Source organism: Catharus ustulatus, chromosome 5, assembly GCF_009819885.2.
Source record: "Catharus ustulatus isolate bCatUst1 chromosome 5, bCatUst1.pri.v2, whole genome shotgun sequence".
In the NCBI taxonomy this organism is placed as follows: Eukaryota; Metazoa; Chordata; class Aves; order Passeriformes; family Turdidae; genus Catharus; species Catharus ustulatus.
Genome location: NC_046225.1, coordinates 49,290,514 through 49,309,699, shown reverse-complemented (window position 1 = coordinate 49,309,699; position 19,186 = coordinate 49,290,514). Strand labels below are relative to the sequence as shown.

The window sequence follows — 19,186 nt, the reverse complement described above, 5'->3', positions numbered from 1 at the left end:
AGGGTCTGGGGGGTCCTGAGGGGGTCTGGGGGGCTCAGAGGGACCTGGGGGGGTCCTGAGGGGGTCCTGGGGGGACTCTGACGGGGTTCAGGGGAGCTCTGGGGGGGTCCTGAGGGGGTTCAGAAGGATTTTGGGGGGCCCTGAGGGGTCCTGAGGAGGTTCAGAGGGGTCTGGGCGGGGGCCTCTCCTCATTTACACAAGTGAGGGTTTCTCTCTGGCTGAGCTAAATTTTGGCTCCAAGCATGGCATTTACACTACTGGGAATAATATTCAAGAAGTCACGACTTACAGGAAACTTCTAATTGACTGTGATGTGATTCATTGGGAGGCTCACACTCTCTGAGTTAAAACAGCATCACTAAAAAAAAAAAGAAATCACTGAAACCCCCAGGCTGTCTGGCAATCCATTGCCCCAGGAGCCTTGATGTGCTGCTGCGATAACCATGGAAATACATTGTGTCATCTCATTTTGTCACAGAAGGGAATAAATTCCTGAGCTCCACCGCAGCCCGCAGGGATGGTGGGGGGGGAATCCCACTTTTCCATCTCTCTCTCCGGCAGGGCAGGGTGGAGATGCGACTCAACACCACACTGGGCATCCCTGGGAGCATCCTGGGAGTGGGGTCAGGGACCACAGCGCCCCTGCTCAACTCTTCTTCCCAGGGGATGAACCTGAGGCAAAACAGGTGCTTGACCCACAGCAACATCAGGGCGACAAAGCTTGCTCTGCTATTTCCCAGTGTATTGTTTTTGGGTTTTCAATACCCCTTTGAAAGCGGTGTAGCCACCTCAGTTTTGCCTCTCGGATGCTGGCAGGCTGCCAGGCTCTAATTAAGCCTGCTGTTATGTCTAATGCTGGTGGCAGTGTTTCAGGGCACCAGCACAGAGGCTGTGGGAGTGGGAGCAGGAGATGAGGCAGCTGCAGAGCTGTGTGGTGACTTGGATGTTCTGGCTAACACACCAAAGAGTGTTGATTTTATCCTCCTCACTGGTCAGATCAGCTTGTGAGCACAGATCCAGCCAGGCTGTATAAAAACTCCTTTTCCTGCAGGGAAGAGGACAGCTGAGAGCGGAGAGCATTGGTTTGAAACCCCGCTCCTTACTTTGTGGCACAAAAGTGCTGCCAGAGAGCTCTGAAATTCCTTGGTACCCAGGTGAGTGCCCACAGCACAGAGCCAGATCTGCAGGCTCGCACTGCACTCACCCACAGCCTGTGCCAGGGGCAGCCTGCACCTGGGAATGGGCCTGAGCTGGGCTCCAGCCAGGGGACAGGAGCAGGGACTGAGGAGGGGACAGCTTCAGCATCTCTCCCTGTGCTCAGGTCACACTGCAGGTCAAGTCTGGATAATTTTCCCTCCGCTTCTGAATTTGAGCAGCTCAAATTCACATCATCCCCCATCATATGCATCCACAGAGTTGTGGCCAGGTACATCTCGCTGCTACAGAGCCTCTCTTGCTGCAAGTCATGACTTGATTTCAGTGCATTCTTCAGCCTCACTCCTCCTCACACAACTCCCAAGAGCACAGCTCTGTTCCTCTCCTCTCCACGCAGCTGCTGCCGCCTGTGCAACCCCAGGACTGAATTGCAGTGCCACTGTGCAATGCCCATGCACAGGACAGGATAGCGAGGCACAGCCAGGAAATCCAATCCAAATCCAGGTTCCTGCAGCTCCCTGTACCCTCAGCCAGCTGTGGATGCTTTGGAAAATCAGCCTCACAGTGCAGAACATGTTGGGATGCTAGCTGGGATGTGGGACTTTGCCACCACCAAGTGATCAGTAGAAAAAAGAGAGAACAGCACTTGTTTAATCCCAGACTGGTACCCTGTGATTTGTATTCTGCCTCTTGATCCAGCAGCTGTGCCCTGCTGCCCCTCCTGATCTCCATCAGAGCAGTTCATCTCTCCCTCAGCCCCACAAGGCTGAGCTGATCTGCTCTGCTTGCAGATAATGCCATGGACAGAGCCATGTTGCAATTAAATACTCTCCTGGTTCTATGCTACTGAGAAGCAGGAACAGAATGCACAATGGCAGATAATTACAGGTGAGCAATTACAGACACAATCTTCCCTCTTTCTTGTCCTTGTTTGTTTTTTTTTCCCACCATTCCACACTTGCTGAGAGCCTGACACAGTGCCCAGAGCTCTGAAGATGATGAGCAGAGTAATAAAAAAGCCCTTTGAAGCACATCCCTGAAGCTCCCTGAGCCCTGATCATCCTTCATGCCATGTTTCTGCAGCCCTGCTGGCCAGGGTAGTGAGCAGGAGGTCCACTTCAGGTGGTCTGAGCTGCTAAAAGCCGTGTCATTAAAAAACCCCAACTTAATAATGACAATTGAATTGAAGGAATATTGTGGAATATTTCCTGCTTGTTTTCAAGAGGGCTTGTAACTTGCTAAAACTTTTTGAAATCCAGCTGCTGTAAATAGCAACTCATGTGCTTTCCCAATCACTTACCTTTCTTGCTCAATACCGAGTATCTATTTAGGAACTGGTTTTCAAAACATTGTGCACTTTGCACAATTAATTTGGGGAAGTCTGTGGTGTGTCCCAATGCTCAAAAAAAGTGCTCTGAAAAGCTGAGGAGATCACATGTGGAAAGTCAACCTATAGAAACAAATAAGCACATTTTCATACATGCAATCTCTGGCAGGATTGCTTAGAAATCATGCAGTGTTTTAAAACAATGCCATAACATTCTTAAATGCCAAATGTCACATGAAATATTATTCAGAATCACTTCTCTCTCCTTCCCAACCTGCCTGCAAAGAGGTGGGATCTGCACAGCTTGGCTGTGGGTGCTGGGAACAGCATCAGCTGTGAGTGGAGCATTATTAACAACTGGAATTATTAACTCTGTTTCAGAAAGCTGTTCTGTGCCTCTACACACGGTTGTTTGGAAGATCTTTTGGAAAATTCATCTTGCACCTGATCCCTCCCTTTTTTAATGAACCACATCATGCTGTCAGACAATGCTGATGGACAGCATAAAGCAAGGAGAAAGAGAAATAGCACCTGAAATGACAGGCAGGGCCAAAACTTTTAGCCACCAGGAAGATTCTGATGGTACCTGGCTCCAGTTTGGTCCCCTCCTCTATTGCCAACCTTCATCGGATAATGCTCCCTGCAAAATTTTAATACTGCAAAATTTAAATGCCTGCAAAATTTTAAGCCAGGGATTTTTGTGTGGTTGACATTAATTTTCAAGCTTCACAGTGTCTTGTAGGTCCTGTGAAAGAAAGAGAAGAGAGATGTGGGAGTGATTTCATGCTTCCCCTGCCCTGCTGGGGTGATGTTTCTCAGTCTCCACAGGGAGGAGATGTGTGTGAAGCAAAAGGGTAAGAGGAGTTAATTATAATAATTTGGAGGGAGGGGGTTTACATTCTCCATTTCAAAGAGAAGTTCCTGCCTTTCTCAACAGACACCCATCCTCCAAACTAAAACAGCAACTTTTCCTTCTTTGTCCATATATAAGCCGCACCTGATTATAAGCCGCACTTTGGGTTCGGTCCAAAATTTTAGTCAAAATGGTGCGGCTCATAATCGTGAAATTACTGTAACTATGTAACTACATAAGTAGCAGAATTTTAACCTAAATTTTCTCTTGAATTTTTCACACATTTAAGGGTGTAGCAGGGTTTCAAAAGACACTTATTTCTCTTTGGGAGAAATAGAAACTACCACAAAATGGCTTTGACTGTTAGTACATGCATATTTTTGCTTCATACACAAGAAGTTGATCTGTGTTTAGCTGTATCTGGCACAGCTCCAGGGAATTAAATGGGTCTGTGCTGATTTGCATTAGCTCATGATCCAGGCATTGCTCTAAATCACTCATAAGTGTCATTTTGAAAGGTAAACTGGCATTTTTTCCTCTTTATGTCAGTTGATAAGATTGCATATAAATGCCTTATTTTCTTTCCCATTTGACCTTTACATGTAATCCAAAATAATGAAAAATATATCAGTGTTGATAGATTACTTTCATATAGTTTGTTTCTTCCTGACATTGTCTCAAAGTTCTTCAAAGCAAGTTGAGTATGAAATCTGCTAATCATCAGTGAAGTAGCCACACATGAAGTATGCCTAGTCTCTTCTATAATATTATAGATTGCAAGTCTTTTGGCATCTGTCCATTGACTTGAATTGTTAGTCACAAGTTTTTTGTGACTTCTTATTTTTTCTCAGAAGTAAAAGTGTTTCATGTGGTTTCTGCAGTTTATTACAATATAAAAATATGAAGCATGTAAAGACTTTCAGCCAAGAAACAGTAAGTATATAGCATCATTTAAGTCATAAAATACTCTTAACATCATTAAGTACAAGTCAACCCAACACTATTAGATTTACCATTAAACCATACCCATTAACACACATCTAAACATCTTTTAAGTACCTTGAGGGATGGTGAGTCCACCATTTCCCTAGGTGGCCTGTTCTAATGCTTGACAACCCTTTGGGTGAAGAAAAACTTCCCCTGGCAGGACTTGAAGCTGTCTCTTCTTGTCCACGTCCTTTTGACTTGGGAGAAGAGACCAACCCTCTCCTAACTACAACCTCCTTTCAGGCAGTTGTAGAAGGGTGTAAGGTTTATCCTGAGCCTCCTTTTCTCCAGGCTAAACACCCCAATCTCCCTCAGTGACTCCTCACAGGACTTGTGCTCCAGACCCTTCCCCAGTTCCATTGCCCTTCTCTGGACTTGCTCCAGCACCTCAATGTGTTTCTTGTAGTGATGTGCTCAGAACTGAACACAGGATTCAGAGAGTGGTCTCATCAGTGCCAGCTTCAGGGGGACAAAATTTTGCTGTCCACATTATTTCTGATACACAGCAGGATACCATTGGTTTTCTTAGCCACCCGAGCACACTGCTGGTTCATGTTCAGCCAGCTGTCAACAAATTTGTAAATCACATTAAATATTTTATTCATTAATTAAATAGACTTTGATGTCCATGGTCTGCTAAAGGACTTGGCTGGTACAGAGGCCCATCTACAGAAGTGCTAGCTGTATTGTTTCTCAGTATTCTTGCTCTGGGTAGTACACCACAGTGAAGCCACGAGCAGCAGGTCAGCAAGAGATGTGCCAGAGGAAGAGGTGGTCTTTTGCAGCTCACCCTCTCCCACCTCTCTGCCGCTTCAGCAGGACTTTGTGGATATTATCACAGATCTGCCAACTGAGTCACTTGCAGGACTGCAGCAAGCTCAAAAAATTGACACATTTTTGTAGAAACAGGGATGTGAACGCACAGAGTTGACAGATCTGAGAGGACACAGAACAAAATTAGGAATTTGAAGCAGACTGCAGACACGCATCTGTCCATATATGTGGTTTTATCTATGGGCATGCTTATGTTGGACAAGATCACAGTGTGCTCCCAAACTTTCAGATTGTGCTTTAAATTTTTGATTTAACTGTTTCAAATACCATTTTAAATTATTGCTCTGTTTTTTTAGCAGTAATCTGCTTTAGAAATGTTAAGGAAGAGAAGTCAAAGTTTTTATCATGCAGTCTGCACTGGATCCAGGCCACCTTTCATAGAATTTGTTATAGTGTAGACACAGTAAAGATAAAGTGGAATGGTGATTAAAATCACAAAAAACCCAAATGCAATGTTCCTTTTCCCCTAACATACAGAGTGCTGGTTATGCTAAAAAATAAATACAGAAATAAAAAATGAGACAAAGATATTGAGACTCATCTCTTGGTTTAAACCACAGGACTGCAAAGTCAAGGATGCCTAAGGAAAGGAAAATCAAGTTATTTTGCTGATAATGTCATTGTATTTCAGCAGTGTTATAGATAATAACCAAATCAAGTCGAATTAAATAGCAAAACAGCAATTTTTATTTTTGCGACCGAAAATACGGTCCTGGGAAGCCACAAGCGAAAACACGACAGTGCCGAGCCCGGGGTCGGCATTGGGTGGACACACACGCTGATCTGATCTCTACCGCATCAGATCTCCCTGTATTCACACCCTGCCATCTCAGAGTCCAGCTTTATACAGTTTTTCCTGGCCTGAGGCGAGAATTTCCTTTGTTTCTGCTGCAGATTCTCATATTTAGATTAAATCTTTTTCTGGTGCTGCCCTGGACAAAGGTCCTTCCTGCGTGTTGATGAAGGCTGTGTCTGCTCTGCATTGATGTGTAATTTTCCTTGGGAGTGCTTACGGGAACCAGCGGAGGTGATCGGCTGTCTGATGTGTGGTACTTAACAGGTCCTTTTCCCGTCCGTTGTGGAGATTGCCGGGCTAGGTCTGTTGGTATGTTAATTACGGCCGTTGTCTATGGCCCCGGGTGCTTGGTGTTTTAAGGTTCTTTTTACTTTATTTTATTTCATACAATCCTTTTATATAAACACGAATTATAACATATATCACAAGCAGTATGCCCCAGTGGTAAAACTTTTCAAATCCATTGATGATTAGTTTTGTTACTGTGCTGCAAAACCTGGTTACAGCTCTAATTTCAATCCTGCATGTCCCTGTGGTGCTCTGTGGAGGTGTGTTAAATTGCAATTTTGCCTCCAGTTAGGGAAATCTTTGTGCATGCTAAAGGTCTGCAGATTGTGCCAGGAAGTTTGGTGGGCAACATGTAATGTTTTATTAAGCCTTACATTTAGTAAATGTATTTCACTTAATCATGTCAAAACCAAGACCTTAGACTTCCACGTTGCAACTATGGATTGGGTAATAAAGATAATTATTTCTTGTAACAACTTGGAGCCTGTTAAGCCACAGGGAGTCATTCAGGGTATGCATCACAGGCACTGCCCTTGTTTTACGACGCTGGCATAGTCTGGCCAGGGAATCCCTCTGCTTGCCGACAGATCCACTGGCCAAAGCGAGCGCTGGCAGCTTGTCTCAAACCTAAATGGTTGCACATCAAGACTGCTCACCTCTTCTCCCAGCTGCGAAGGGGAAGAAAACAAAATCTGTAGAAACTCTCAGGAAAGGCAAATGCTGCCAAGGTATTTCAGGAGAGAGCGCTCTTCTTCGGATTGAGTGTTCAGGTGAGGCCACAGAACTCCCCAGGTTTGGGACTTGATAGCGATATAAAAAGTCCATTCGGGATCACTCCTGGAGCCCTGCCTGCCCTTTATCCCCCAGGGACGGGTCCAGATGGGTGGCGGGGATGCCACCTCCGTCTCCTCCGAAGAGCGGCCGCGCCCAGGTGCGCCGGGCCGCGCCCGGGGCGGGCGGAGCCGCCGGCGCGGAGCCCGCGGAGCCTGCAGCCCTGGGGCCCGCAGCCGTGGGGCCCGCAACCGTGGGGTCTCTGCCCCATGGGACCCGTCCGTCCTGCCGTGCGGGTCAGCGTCTCTCTGCGAGGGTCAGTGTCCGCGCGGGGCCGGGGATGGCGCGGGCTCTGAGCGGAGGGGTCGCGGAGGGGTCGCGGAGGGGTCGCGGTGGGGTCGCGGTGGGCGCGGTGTCCGGAGCCCCGCACCCACGGGACTCTCCTCCGCCCGGACGTCTCCCGGTTGTTTTCCGAGGAGCGGCGCGCGGCCGGCGCTGGGCAGGCTCCTGCCTCGGGTTAAACATCTTTTCGGCTTTGTTTTGTGTTTTTGGTGAGCCTCCACTCCAGGTGTGCCAGGGAAAAATTCCTTGCTGCTTCTCGGTACACTCACTTTCAGCCCCAGGAGCAGCGCCTTGGTATTTCCCGGGCGACCGAGAAAGGCGTTTCATGTTTCTGCCAGGGGTGAGCCGAGTCGTGAGCTCAATAGAAATGGTCAAATTATTGTCTCATCCCAGCAACTCGTTTTCGAGATGATTTAGGACCAGTATCTTCAGTGGCAGGTTACGAACCAAGTTGGCTGTCACTAACCAGGGCAAGTCAGCCCTGGACTGCAGAACGACAGCAACTTAGACAGTCACGAGCAGTGTGAAGCACCTGGGTGGCTGATCTACCCAATTCACATAGAGAATATTTACGTGTTTGAGGGAAAACAAAAAAAAAAAACAAAAAAAACCCCAAAACAACAAAACAACAACAACAAAAAACAACAAAAAAAACCAAACAAAAAAAGTTTAGCTGAATCATAAAAATAGTTTATAAGTTACACCAGCAGCTGCCTTAGCTTAGACAGGTTTCCTGTTGCTGCCAGCCTTGAGTCAGAGCTGGGAGAGATTACTTCTGCAAGGAGTGGTTCTGCTGACAGATTCATGTTTGTTGACATTTGGAAGTAGGAGGTGAAACTAGCTTAGCTACAGAAACTCTGTACCGACCAAGCCAGGCAGCCTCAGTTTGTCACCTTTCCAAGTGATCCTCAGACTGTTCACAGGGGCAATAAAATAACAGTAATTCCCAGATCAGCGTCCTCTTCCCATCCTTCAGCTGGTTCTTTGATCAGTGCAGTGACACGCCACTTTTCACGCAAGTGGAACAAATGACGTTTTTTTTAAACTATGAAAAACTGCTCAACACAATAAACAGAGATCATAAGCATTCAAAATTACTCTTCTCAGTGACAAATCCAATGTTTCTTTGTGAATGTGGGCAAATACTGTAATTCAGAAAGGAGAGAAATAACCTGTGGCAGTCACTGGGTGACTTAGTACAAATGGCATGATTAAATTTTCCTTATTTCACAATGTATGCTGAGGAATGAAAAACTTTAGAATACATAGAAAAAATAGCAGCAATGTCATGTGAAATGAAATAAGCCTGCCATTCATCTCCAGCTAAATGGAAGTACACCAGTCACAAAAAAGGGGGAAGAAAATTGTTATATTCTTCACTGTATAAACCCAATGCACTGATAGAAAGCTGTCTTTACTGTTGCAGATAGCAACATCATTATAACAGATAGTAGGAGTGTTTATTTTCATGTTTTCTTTTGATTAAAGGCAAGGAATGTTACTGCTTCTCACACCAACCTGGTTTACCATCAGTGTAGGTATTTGGAGCTAAGGGATTTCATTTACTCTCCATTGATTTTTTTCACAGAATAGTTTGGATTGGAAGGGACCTTTGAAGGCTATCTAGACCAATCCTTCTGCCATGAGCAGGGGCATTTTTGTCTTGCCCTGATATGTGTTTACTAAGAGAAAATATATTTGTGCTGAAAGGACTTTTCTATAATTTTGTTTTGTGATTTGTTCTTCACTAATCATGTCAAAACAAGTGCGTGCCAATTTTTTTTCTTCTAAGTCTATGCTAATACTTTAGGGTTTTAAAATAATTCCAAATGCAAATGCTAATTCCAGTTTTTTACATTATCCAACTGTAATTTCTAGTTATGATAAGTAAGAGTGTAGAATAGTATCTATCCTACATGCTATGCAATAATAACTGCATGTTGATCTAGGTTCTCTAAGATTTTAATCTTCAGCTGGGGAATATGAGCATACCCATCTTGTGGGAACATTTTTATTAGGTCTAACTTGCAATACAAAACAACTCCTGTTGTATGGAAACACTCTTGCCAAACAAGGAAATGTCTTTGCACAGCCTGCAAATCAAATTATAACTTCCTGTAGTATGTTTGTTGTATAGTATGGAATAAGAAAACAGGGAGCAGGCACCCAGTAGTTCCTTACTTGTAAAGTGTGCTATCTCCCAAAGTTAATACCAGCATTACAACTGCAAATATGATATTTTTAAGACCTTATGTATTTTAACTGTTCCTTGTTAGCTGTATTAAATGAATTATCCAAGTCTACTTCTTGTTAATTGTTCAGGGATATATTTTGATACAGCATTATTATTTCCAGAGCTTTTCTACCAAGTCCCCAAGTAGCATTTTTTCAGCTGGGGGGGGGGAGGGGAAGAAAAAAAAGGGAGTGTATTACTGATGCTACCATTCATCAGGATGAATCGTTCATGTGTTATTTTAATTACAGGGAAAACATGGAAAACAAAACTAGTTATTGCCTCACATGCTTTATATGTATCACAGTGGACTGAGCTTTTGTACTTCTGCAAACTGTTTCATATTTTAACAATGTCTTCACAATAAGCCTTTTTTTCCTAGATTGTTCTTAAAATATTCCAGTCTAGGTTCTATAATCCACACTGGTTGCCTGATGTACTCTACTGTGACAAACTGAGACGTCAGCCTAGACTACCTAAGCCCTGTTGCAGCTTTGCTGCCTGACCCCTGTTTCCCCATGCAAAAAAAAGCACCTCCTTTTGTTCTTGGAAATGCAATACCCCTTTTTCCTTTAGAAACAAGTCTAGGCTGATAGCAATGATGTCATTCCCAGACTGTCATAGTCATACAGATAGCGCTTGGCTTGGCTGTCTTTGCTCAGGATCACCCACATCTCCAGCAGTGTTGCAGGGATAGCTGGGGGAACTGTCCCCTGTGGCTGTGATCTGCCTCCACCCAAGGATTATTGAGGTTAGATTAAATTTGCTGTGAGGTGTAATGAGGCCTGAAAATTTTGTGATTGGTTAAATAAGACTTAACTCACACAGTATTTACTGAACAGTTTTAATAAAATGTCTTAATGCCCATATGCAGTGAGAGTTTGCTCCCTGTTTGATTCTCCTTTCTTTTTTTTCCATTTGTTTTTCCAATCTCAGCTATGGATGTAAAAACAGAACCCTTGAATAACAGGCTTACTTTAACAGGCCAAGTCCAAAATCATGGATTTGGCTACATGTTTGTGGTCTCTGCACAACAAAAATGAGCCCTTTCATCTTGAGATTTCAGGTTAGCTTTTAAGATTTTGAGTTGAATTTTAAATTGAAGCTAATTTTTAAATTTTTTGCATTCATTGATATTTCCCTTATTGCTTGTCTGAGCCAATGAAGTGCAAAATATGTATTTAAGATAATGTAATCACCTGTGAGCTACAGGAGTGGGTAATGACCCAGGAAACTATTGTCTACATTGTGTGGGTTTTGTGTGTTATTTGCACAGTCAGAAATTACAGGAGCTCTGCAAAGACATGTAAAGGAGTGAGCAGAGTGGAGAGAGCTCTTCCAGAGCTGGGCCTGTCTCGTGAATCATTTGTCCTTTTTCTGCTCCTAGGTGCTGTGCTTTCTTTTTCTTACCGTGACTCCTGCTAAGCATGGTGCCAAATCATCAACATGTTTGAATCACAGTCTCCTTTCCTCACCTCTATGGAGGGGAGAGGCAATGACACAAACTGGAGCATTTCCATGCCTTCTGCAAGCAAATACCACCTCTTCATTGGCTTGGCTCTGGCTATAGGTTCCAGTATCTTTATTGGTTCTAGTTTCATTCTGAAGAAGAAAGGACTTTTGAAACTGGCAGACAGAGGAGTCACCCGAGCTGGTAAGTGATGGTGCCAGAGTTGCTCCTGCTGGGGACACAAACACAACACCTCTTATAACTTGACAAAATCAAGGTTCAAGTCACAAATCATATGTTTAAAACTACTTCAGTGGTGATCAGAAGTCCTGTCTTGGTGAGGGATAGAGACATGGTATTATTTCTCTGTGCATGATTACAGGGACTGGGATTTCAGAACTCACAGGACCATGGGAGGTGCAGGGGGTAAATACAGTAATTTCACGACTATAAGGTGCACCCTTTTGACTAAAATTTTGGCCCAAACCCGGAAGTGCACCTTATAGTCCGATGCGCCTTATATAATGTACAAAGTTCGGAAATTTGCCAACCCGGAAGTGTGAGCCGCGAGCTGTGGGGGGAACTGGCAAGGCTGCGGCAGCCAGGTGAAGGCGGGGCTGCAGGGCCACGGTGCCACGGCTGCTGGGTGCAGGCAGGCCCACGGGGCCTCAGTGCCGCGGCAGCCGGGTGAAGGCGGGCCCGGGGCCCCATGGCTGCCGGGTGCAGGGAGGTCCAGGGGCCCACAGCGCCGCTCCTGCCGGGTACATGGGGGCCCGGTGGCCCATGACTGCCGGGTGGAGGCAGGGCCTCGGCCAGCAACTGCGTGGGGGAAGCTGGGGGCGGATCCTCACTGCAAAAAAAAAAAAAAGCGCCTTATAGTCCGGTGCGCCTTATGTAATGTACAAAGTTGCGAAATTTGCCGACTCCTGGGGGTGCGCCTTATAGTCCGGTGCACCTTATGGTCGTGAAATTACTGTAAATCTAGTGAACTGGTGCTATTTCCTCACCAGGAGCAATTAGTTAGCAAATAGAATTCTCCATTTGTCTTACCCTTCAAAATGCCTTTCTCCCTCTTTTTTCAATCTTTTTCACACGAATTTGACATGGAAAGTCTTAGGCAGTAACTAGGTTTAGCTTTTTGATTTTGCTTTGCTTTTTAAAAATAAGTGCAATGAGTTGTAGAAACATTTATTACACAAGTTTCTCCAGTTAGTACAACTATCCCTTCATCAAAGTCAACAGATGAGAAGGTAGAAAAAGAACAATTGCATGAATCTCATAATTTCCTTTGCAATGGATTTAAACACATAGCATTAGCAGGTTTTATTTTGTTTGTTGTGTTTCTTGCAATATGTTATTCCAGAGAATTTGGTTATTTGAGAAAACTCTGATACTGAATATTCCATTTACTTATGTTTAACATAAAAAACAAAAAAAACCAAAAAAACAGGGGCATTTTTCTTTCTAATTACTTCCATCCCAAAGTAAAATGAGAGTCAAACTGTAGTTGACTGTATGAATATATTGGATCTGACCTGGAAAAGTATTTTGAAACATTTCTTAAGCTCACTGCCAATCTTTATCAACATTTTACTTTTGCTTTCCCTCTATGTATATTTAGTCAAACAGCATTTTTTAGAAGTCCAAGTCAGAAACCTCTGGAGTGGTTAATAAAATGTCAGTCAAAATCAAATTAAAAAAAAAAATTGTTGCATCCAGGTAACATACTCTTTTGGTACTTTGTAGGTGCAAATGTGAAGCTGTACTTTATGTTTCTCACAATAAGGTGAGGGATTTGTTTCTTCTAAAATAAGATTATTTTTTCTCTTTCAGGACAAGGTGGATATTCTTATTTGAAGGAATGGCTTTGGTGGGCTGGACTACTATCAAGTAAGTTACCTCTTTCCTCTCAACCTATATGTAAATCTTCAAAAAGCAGATTGTTTTAAAGAGATTTATTCCCTGATTTTTCATTCCCTTCACTAAAAAGAATGTCCTTGTAATCACATTTATGACAAGTTGTTCTGACATGCCATCTTTCAAATACTGCATTTGGTCTTCAGAGCCCTTTGCAGAATAAACAGCTTTTCTTTTATATCTGGTCAAATGCAGTGGGATTGCATCTGTCCAGCTTCTAGGAGTAGTTAGGAGAAAAATATTTAGCTTTCTTCAGCATTTATTATTTCCAGAAGAGGTTGTGCAGCTAATTTTGAAATGAAAATGTATATATATAGTGCAGAACAAAGATTTTGGTTTGTATTTTCTATCATAGCTGTCACTGGAAATATTTACAATAGTATGCCTTTTAATATCCTCCTGAAAGCTGATCCAAATATTCTTTCTTCTACAGTGGGATTAGGAGAAGCTGCAAATTTTGCTGCCTATGCCTTTGCACCTGCAACCTTAGTTACCCCTTTGGGTGCACTGAGTGTTCTCATAAGGTCAGTACCAGTTGGGACCAAACCTTGGCAAATGAACCACTCACTGCACGAGGGGAAAAAAATACTGTCTTTGACTGAAAGTAGAGATTTTTAACAAGAAAACTGAAAAGCAATTTATGGACAAAAAATGCTTTTTGTTGCTTGTTGAAAAGATATTTTTCCTTATTTAGAACTGGATTCCTTATTCAGAACTGAGTTCTCTGGATAGATAGAGCCAAAAGTCCTGTTGGAAAGACCACTCAATGCCTTCCCAGTAGCTTTCCACTTAGATTACAAAGTAAATCGTATCAGCATATACCAGGTACACTGCTGAGAAGGTAATTTATCTCTTCCTAGAGAACTGGAACTTTAAAAAAACTGTTATCCTGTTCTTCAGTTATGAAAAAAACTTGAAATAAAAATATGGTATTCCTTCACAAAATGTTTTCAAATTTAAATTTAAGTTTGTGGGTTTTTTGAAACATAAATATCCTTCAGGGACTTATTGTTTCCTATGTATGAAGAAAAAAATAATTTCCAAGTTCTTAAGCACATACAGTAATGTGGCTATCATAGCAGCATAAAAGACAGGGACTATGCATAAAAAATTTTATAGGAAAAAAGTTTTAAGGTAAATTAAATTCTTGTATTTTAAATATAAAACTCTGATTTTTAAGAGCTGAGTATTCTATATGAAACACTGTGTTTAAAACGACATGTACCACATATACAAAACAAAACAAAACAAACAAAAAACCCCCACCGAAAAAACCCCTCAAATGCTTGCAATAATTATGCAATAATTGCATAATTTTGCTATGACCACTCTGTCATAGCAAAATCAACATGACTGAGTCCCTGCAGTGGTGCTGGGGTCAGCCTGTTGGTAGATGCAGATTAATTGACTGCCTGGCTGCTACTGTACAAAACAGCTAGAGTTTTATTTATGGGAATAGCAATTGTTTGAATGTTCATGAGACAGGTTGTTAGAACTTCATGTCAGTGAACTCATTGCCCTTGTGAAAAAATGTCTGTATTTTGATCAGTGGGTTGAATAACTGTTATGGAGTGTGTTCACACACCATTAAGCCTGTGTTTGTGCCCAAGGTTGTGCTCTAACAGGCTAATTATGCCCTGTGAGTAGTTTAATTTAGGCCATGTTATTGTCTTTAGGTTAAATAATCAACCCCGTGGAGATCCTGGGGCTGATCCATCTTGAAAGGTGGAGATGTGCCTTCTGTGTTTTGGGGGGAGTCCTGGCAAGCCAGGCAGAAAGTGTGCCTGGATGGGAGAGCCTGGGGAGGGATGAGGAACAGTTTCAAAACTCATGTGCATTGGTTGTAATGGAAATTAAGTGTTTTGAACCATTTTTGGAAGCAAGAAATAACTCTTATGGCTAATCTGCGGTGAGAGTGCATACCCTGACCCAGGCAATCAGGAATGAGAAATTCCTTGGCAATTTGGGCCCTTTTACAACCTGGAGGAAAGCAATGAGAGTTGCTGGACTCCCTAAAACCTGACCTTGACTTCATGGTCATGACCAACTTTCTTGGAAAAATTCCTTACAATTTGATTGTTTCAGGCTGATTTACCATATATCCAAATTCAAAAGAGGTTTTGAATTACTGCTATGCTACACAGAGAGATTTTTAATGTCTCTTGTGGCTGGTGGAGCTGAACATTTTATTTCTATTTTGCTGAACAGTGCTATATTGTCATCCTATTTTTTAAATGAGAAGTTGAATATTCATGGAAAGCTGGGCTGTGTACTGAGCATTTTGGGGTCAACAGTCATGGTTATTCATGCCCCAGAGGAGGAGGAGGTCACCTCACTAGATGAGATGGAAAGAAAGCTACAAGATCCAGGTCTGTATGCAATTGCAGTGAACACATGGTACAGTTCATAGGGAAGTGTCCATGTTCATGGACATAGTCTGACATTATATCTCATGTTCATTACTCTCCCCTTTCCTTTTTTTTACAGCATTTGTTACATTTGCTGTTCTCCTAACAGTCGTTGCCCTTGTCCTCATTGTTTTCGTGGCTCCAAAAAGAGGTCAAACAAATATACTGATCTACATTTTAATTTGCTCGCTCATCGGTGCCTTCTCTGTCTCATCTGTGAAAGGCCTGGGCATTGCCATTCAACAAATGCTGGAGGGGAAGCCAGCCTATCGCCATCCTTTGGTTTACTTTTTGGTGGGCATCTTGGTGCTCTCAGTCAGCACTCAGATCAACTATCTCAACAAAGCACTGGACGTGTTCAACACATCCCTCGTGACACCCATTTATTACGTGTGCTTCACTACGACAGTGGTGACCTGCTCCATCATCTTGTTCAAGGAGTGGAGTAGTATGGAACCGCGTGATATCATTGGAACCCTGAGTGGATTCTGCAGCATCATCATTGGCATTTTCCTATTGCATGCTTTCAAGAACACTAGCATCACCTGGAGTCAGTTGATGTCCAGTATTGCCAAAGAACCGTCACGGCCACACCATGAAATTGAAACCAGTCACACTTTGCTGGAAAGCATGGAAGACCCGGCTTTGGTGTATGAGGAGGACAACATTTTATTCAGTCAATGAAACACTCAAGCAGTGTTTATCATCAAAATATCATGAACTGCTAACTCAGCCCACCCATGTCTACTAGAAGCCTCTACTTTTCTGCAGTCCTCTGGAAATTTTTCGTGAAGCCTGTTAAATTTGGGCCACTCCCCTCTATGTTTGCAGTAATGAATGAAAATGTTCAGTAATTAGCATGACAGAAACCTAGTGGTGATTATATGTTAGGCAATGAAAAAAACACGGTCCTTTTTTGATGCAGCATCCCTTGGGAAATTTCAGCAAAAAAGAATGTTCTTTGTAAGCCACATTTTAAAAAATTGGTAAGGATAAAAGGATAAAAAACAATCCTTGATGAAGTGGCAGATACTCTGCTATTATCTTGGTGATGACCTTATTTTTTCTGGCTTTCTTTATATTTTTATAATTTATTGCCAAGCAAGCTTGTAGATACTCTACATGAAGGATATTCAATGAAGACATAACTTGAAGAAAACAGTGTTTAAGCCTTCTAGTTTTTAATATAAAAATTTATGCAAGATTTTTTTCACTTTTGATGACTTGCCAATGAACACTGATTAGATGTCACAAAAAAATTTTAGCAAATACCGTTCTTGCTAAGTCTCAGCTTTTCTTACCCAAAGAATCCTGAATGGATTGTGAATCTCTGAATGTGCCTGTACATTTTAATTTCAAAACTTAGACCAAGTGTTAAAAATAGAAAATTCATTAGGGTCCTGAAAACAGTTGCTACTGTTTTAAAAGGTTACATAAGGTTATAGAATTAAGTATTAAAATGCAGGAGAAAACTAGAACATGCAATTAAAATTTTCCACTTTGTTTTATATTACTTTGAGGATTAAGAAGGGACTTAACTTATTTCCATACTACTTCCTAATATGGCCATCTATTAATTAAAACCCATTTAAGCTTTTGAATTTTTTTTACTCATTTTCTGGGAAGGTATTGTTCTTTTTTAATAATAAAGCAGTCCTGTTAATTTTTATACTTTTTTAAGTTCAAAATCAATTTTACAATCCATGCACTACTTGTAAAATTGCTAGGTAAAGGTTGGGCTGTAGGCAAGGGGTGAGAAACATCAGAATGTCTCTTTTTTTTTAGTTTGGACTTTTCATCTTTTCTAAAAATTAGTATTGGCCTCTGTTAGATGTTTAACAATATATTAACCTACCAGAGGCCTTGAAGATTGGTGACTACTGCAGTACTGTAGTTCCTCAGTTGTGGTCACTGATACTCCTGTCACAAAAAAGCTTGTACAGCCCATGGTTTACTCATTACAGTCCTCTTTGTTTTCTGCTTTCTAAGTAAGTAACTTCAGCAGTCAGACAGTGTGGGTGGTGACAAGCTCATCAAAAAACAGTATTTCCAATCATTGGATTTTTAAGTGTGAGTCCAGAAAGTTTGCCAGAGGATGCCAGCAGTTCAGCAGTTAAAAACTGGTTTTAATCAGCTGAGATTTATATGCCAAGCAGAACTTCCTCACGAAACAGGCTATATGTTTTCTAATGTTCAAAAGGTTTAGTAAAAGAGGACAGTTTGGATGGATAAAAAATTGTTCTGCCAAAGAAAGCTCATCCTTTATCTGTAAGAACAAAAGGGTTGTTGTTTGTATTTCAGATATATTTGCGTGTTATCCAGCAAAAGGGACATTCTCACAAAAAACATACTTGCCTTCAAAATATAATGACATTGTATACATTTTCAATTTGGAATATTTTTCAGTTTAACTGAGTGATGCAATTCGCAGCAATTATTTGCTGTTAAAATACTTGTGTTAAAAAAGTTTCAGACAAGAAAATCTACTGTCGGGGTTTCAGTATTTCTTGGGTAATGTGAAGAATACTTTGGTTTTATTGACCAGATTCAAGCTTCAAAATCTTTATAGTTAAAAGCAAGTAATACAAATAATAAAAATACTAAGGATGGAGGGGATTTTATAGTTGTTTTTTTAACAAAAAACTAGAATTGCTTTTCACTCTGGATTACACAATTCAAAGAATAACCAAAGAAAATGTTGACTGTAAAGAAGAGAAAAAGAAATGCTTTTGCATAGTTTGTGGCCCTTTATTTGCTTACAGAGTCATAGCTGTGATGTGAGAAATGAGTTATTTGTAAGAAAATGTAACCAGTCCAGTTGTTGAATGGATGTGCATTGGCATTTTTAAAAGATGTATCATAATACTTTTGTTTGAGAAGGGTGTGGACTCCTTGTATACCAACTGCTGTCAATAATTAACTTATACCAAGCAAAATTCCTGTATTTTCTACTGGACCTGCATATCTGCTATTATACATAAATAGCAACTAATAGAATGTTCTTTTCTAACAATGTCCAAAAAAAAGTTGATGGTTATTTTCATAGTGTACAAGAAGTCCATCATGTTAGCAATAAATTAGTGATTAATTTTTTGTATAAAAACATTTGTTCTAAGAGAGGCTATTTTTAAAAATGTTTATATTTAGTTACTAGTTTGGAATAACTTTGATTTTTTAATTAAAATTATGCTAATATTTCTCTTGTAATAAATTATTCATGGTTATGTACTAAATTATCTGTGTTTTGTAAACAAGGGTTAAAAAAAGTGTCATTCATTTTTCTAAACTAGAGAAGAAAACCCAAAGTTGATGTGTTAGAGTCAGTCTCAATGGAGAGTGTTTCAGTGAGCTGTCAGATTTCCCAGGCAGTGAAATGAAGGACATTAAATAAAGTAATTGGATGTGTTTTGATATGTAGGGCGAATGGTTAAGAAGAACAAAGCAATCCTCAGAGGCAATACATTGCTAACCAAATTACAGCTTTTAAATGCTGATACTAAACAAATCTTGGCAGCTACTCATAATTACCGTACCTCAGGACAAATTAATGGGCAATGAAGTTCATTATGTAGCTGCAGCATCTAAATGTAGGTAGGTCAAGAAGATTTGGATAGGTTAAAAAATCTGTACAATTTTGGATGGGACTACATCAGTTATTAGTTTCTATAAAAATTTGTTTTAACATCTTCATTTTCCAGCAACACTTGAAAGAACTGTTATAAAAAAATCTTCATGATAAAGGGTACATATTCAAAACTTTAAACTCTACCCATCCAGGCTGTGTTCTGGAGCCATGTGGGGAATTGCATACTTCTAGGAAATGCC

General features: G+C 41.4%; 1 protein-coding gene across 1 annotated transcript; it reads left to right on the top strand.

The window, feature by feature from the left end:
- Nucleotides 1–7,132: 7,132 nt before the first annotated feature.
- Nucleotides 7,133–16,390, top strand: NIPAL1 (NIPA like domain containing 1). The gene is given in 6 exon segments (XM_033060861.1): nt 7,133–7,403; nt 10,863–11,240; nt 12,870–12,926; nt 13,387–13,477; nt 15,162–15,322; nt 15,441–16,390. Coding segments are annotated over 6 exon segments (1,563 nt in total). The 3' UTR covers nt 16,046–16,390.
- Nucleotides 16,391–19,186: the final 2,796 nt, after the last annotated feature.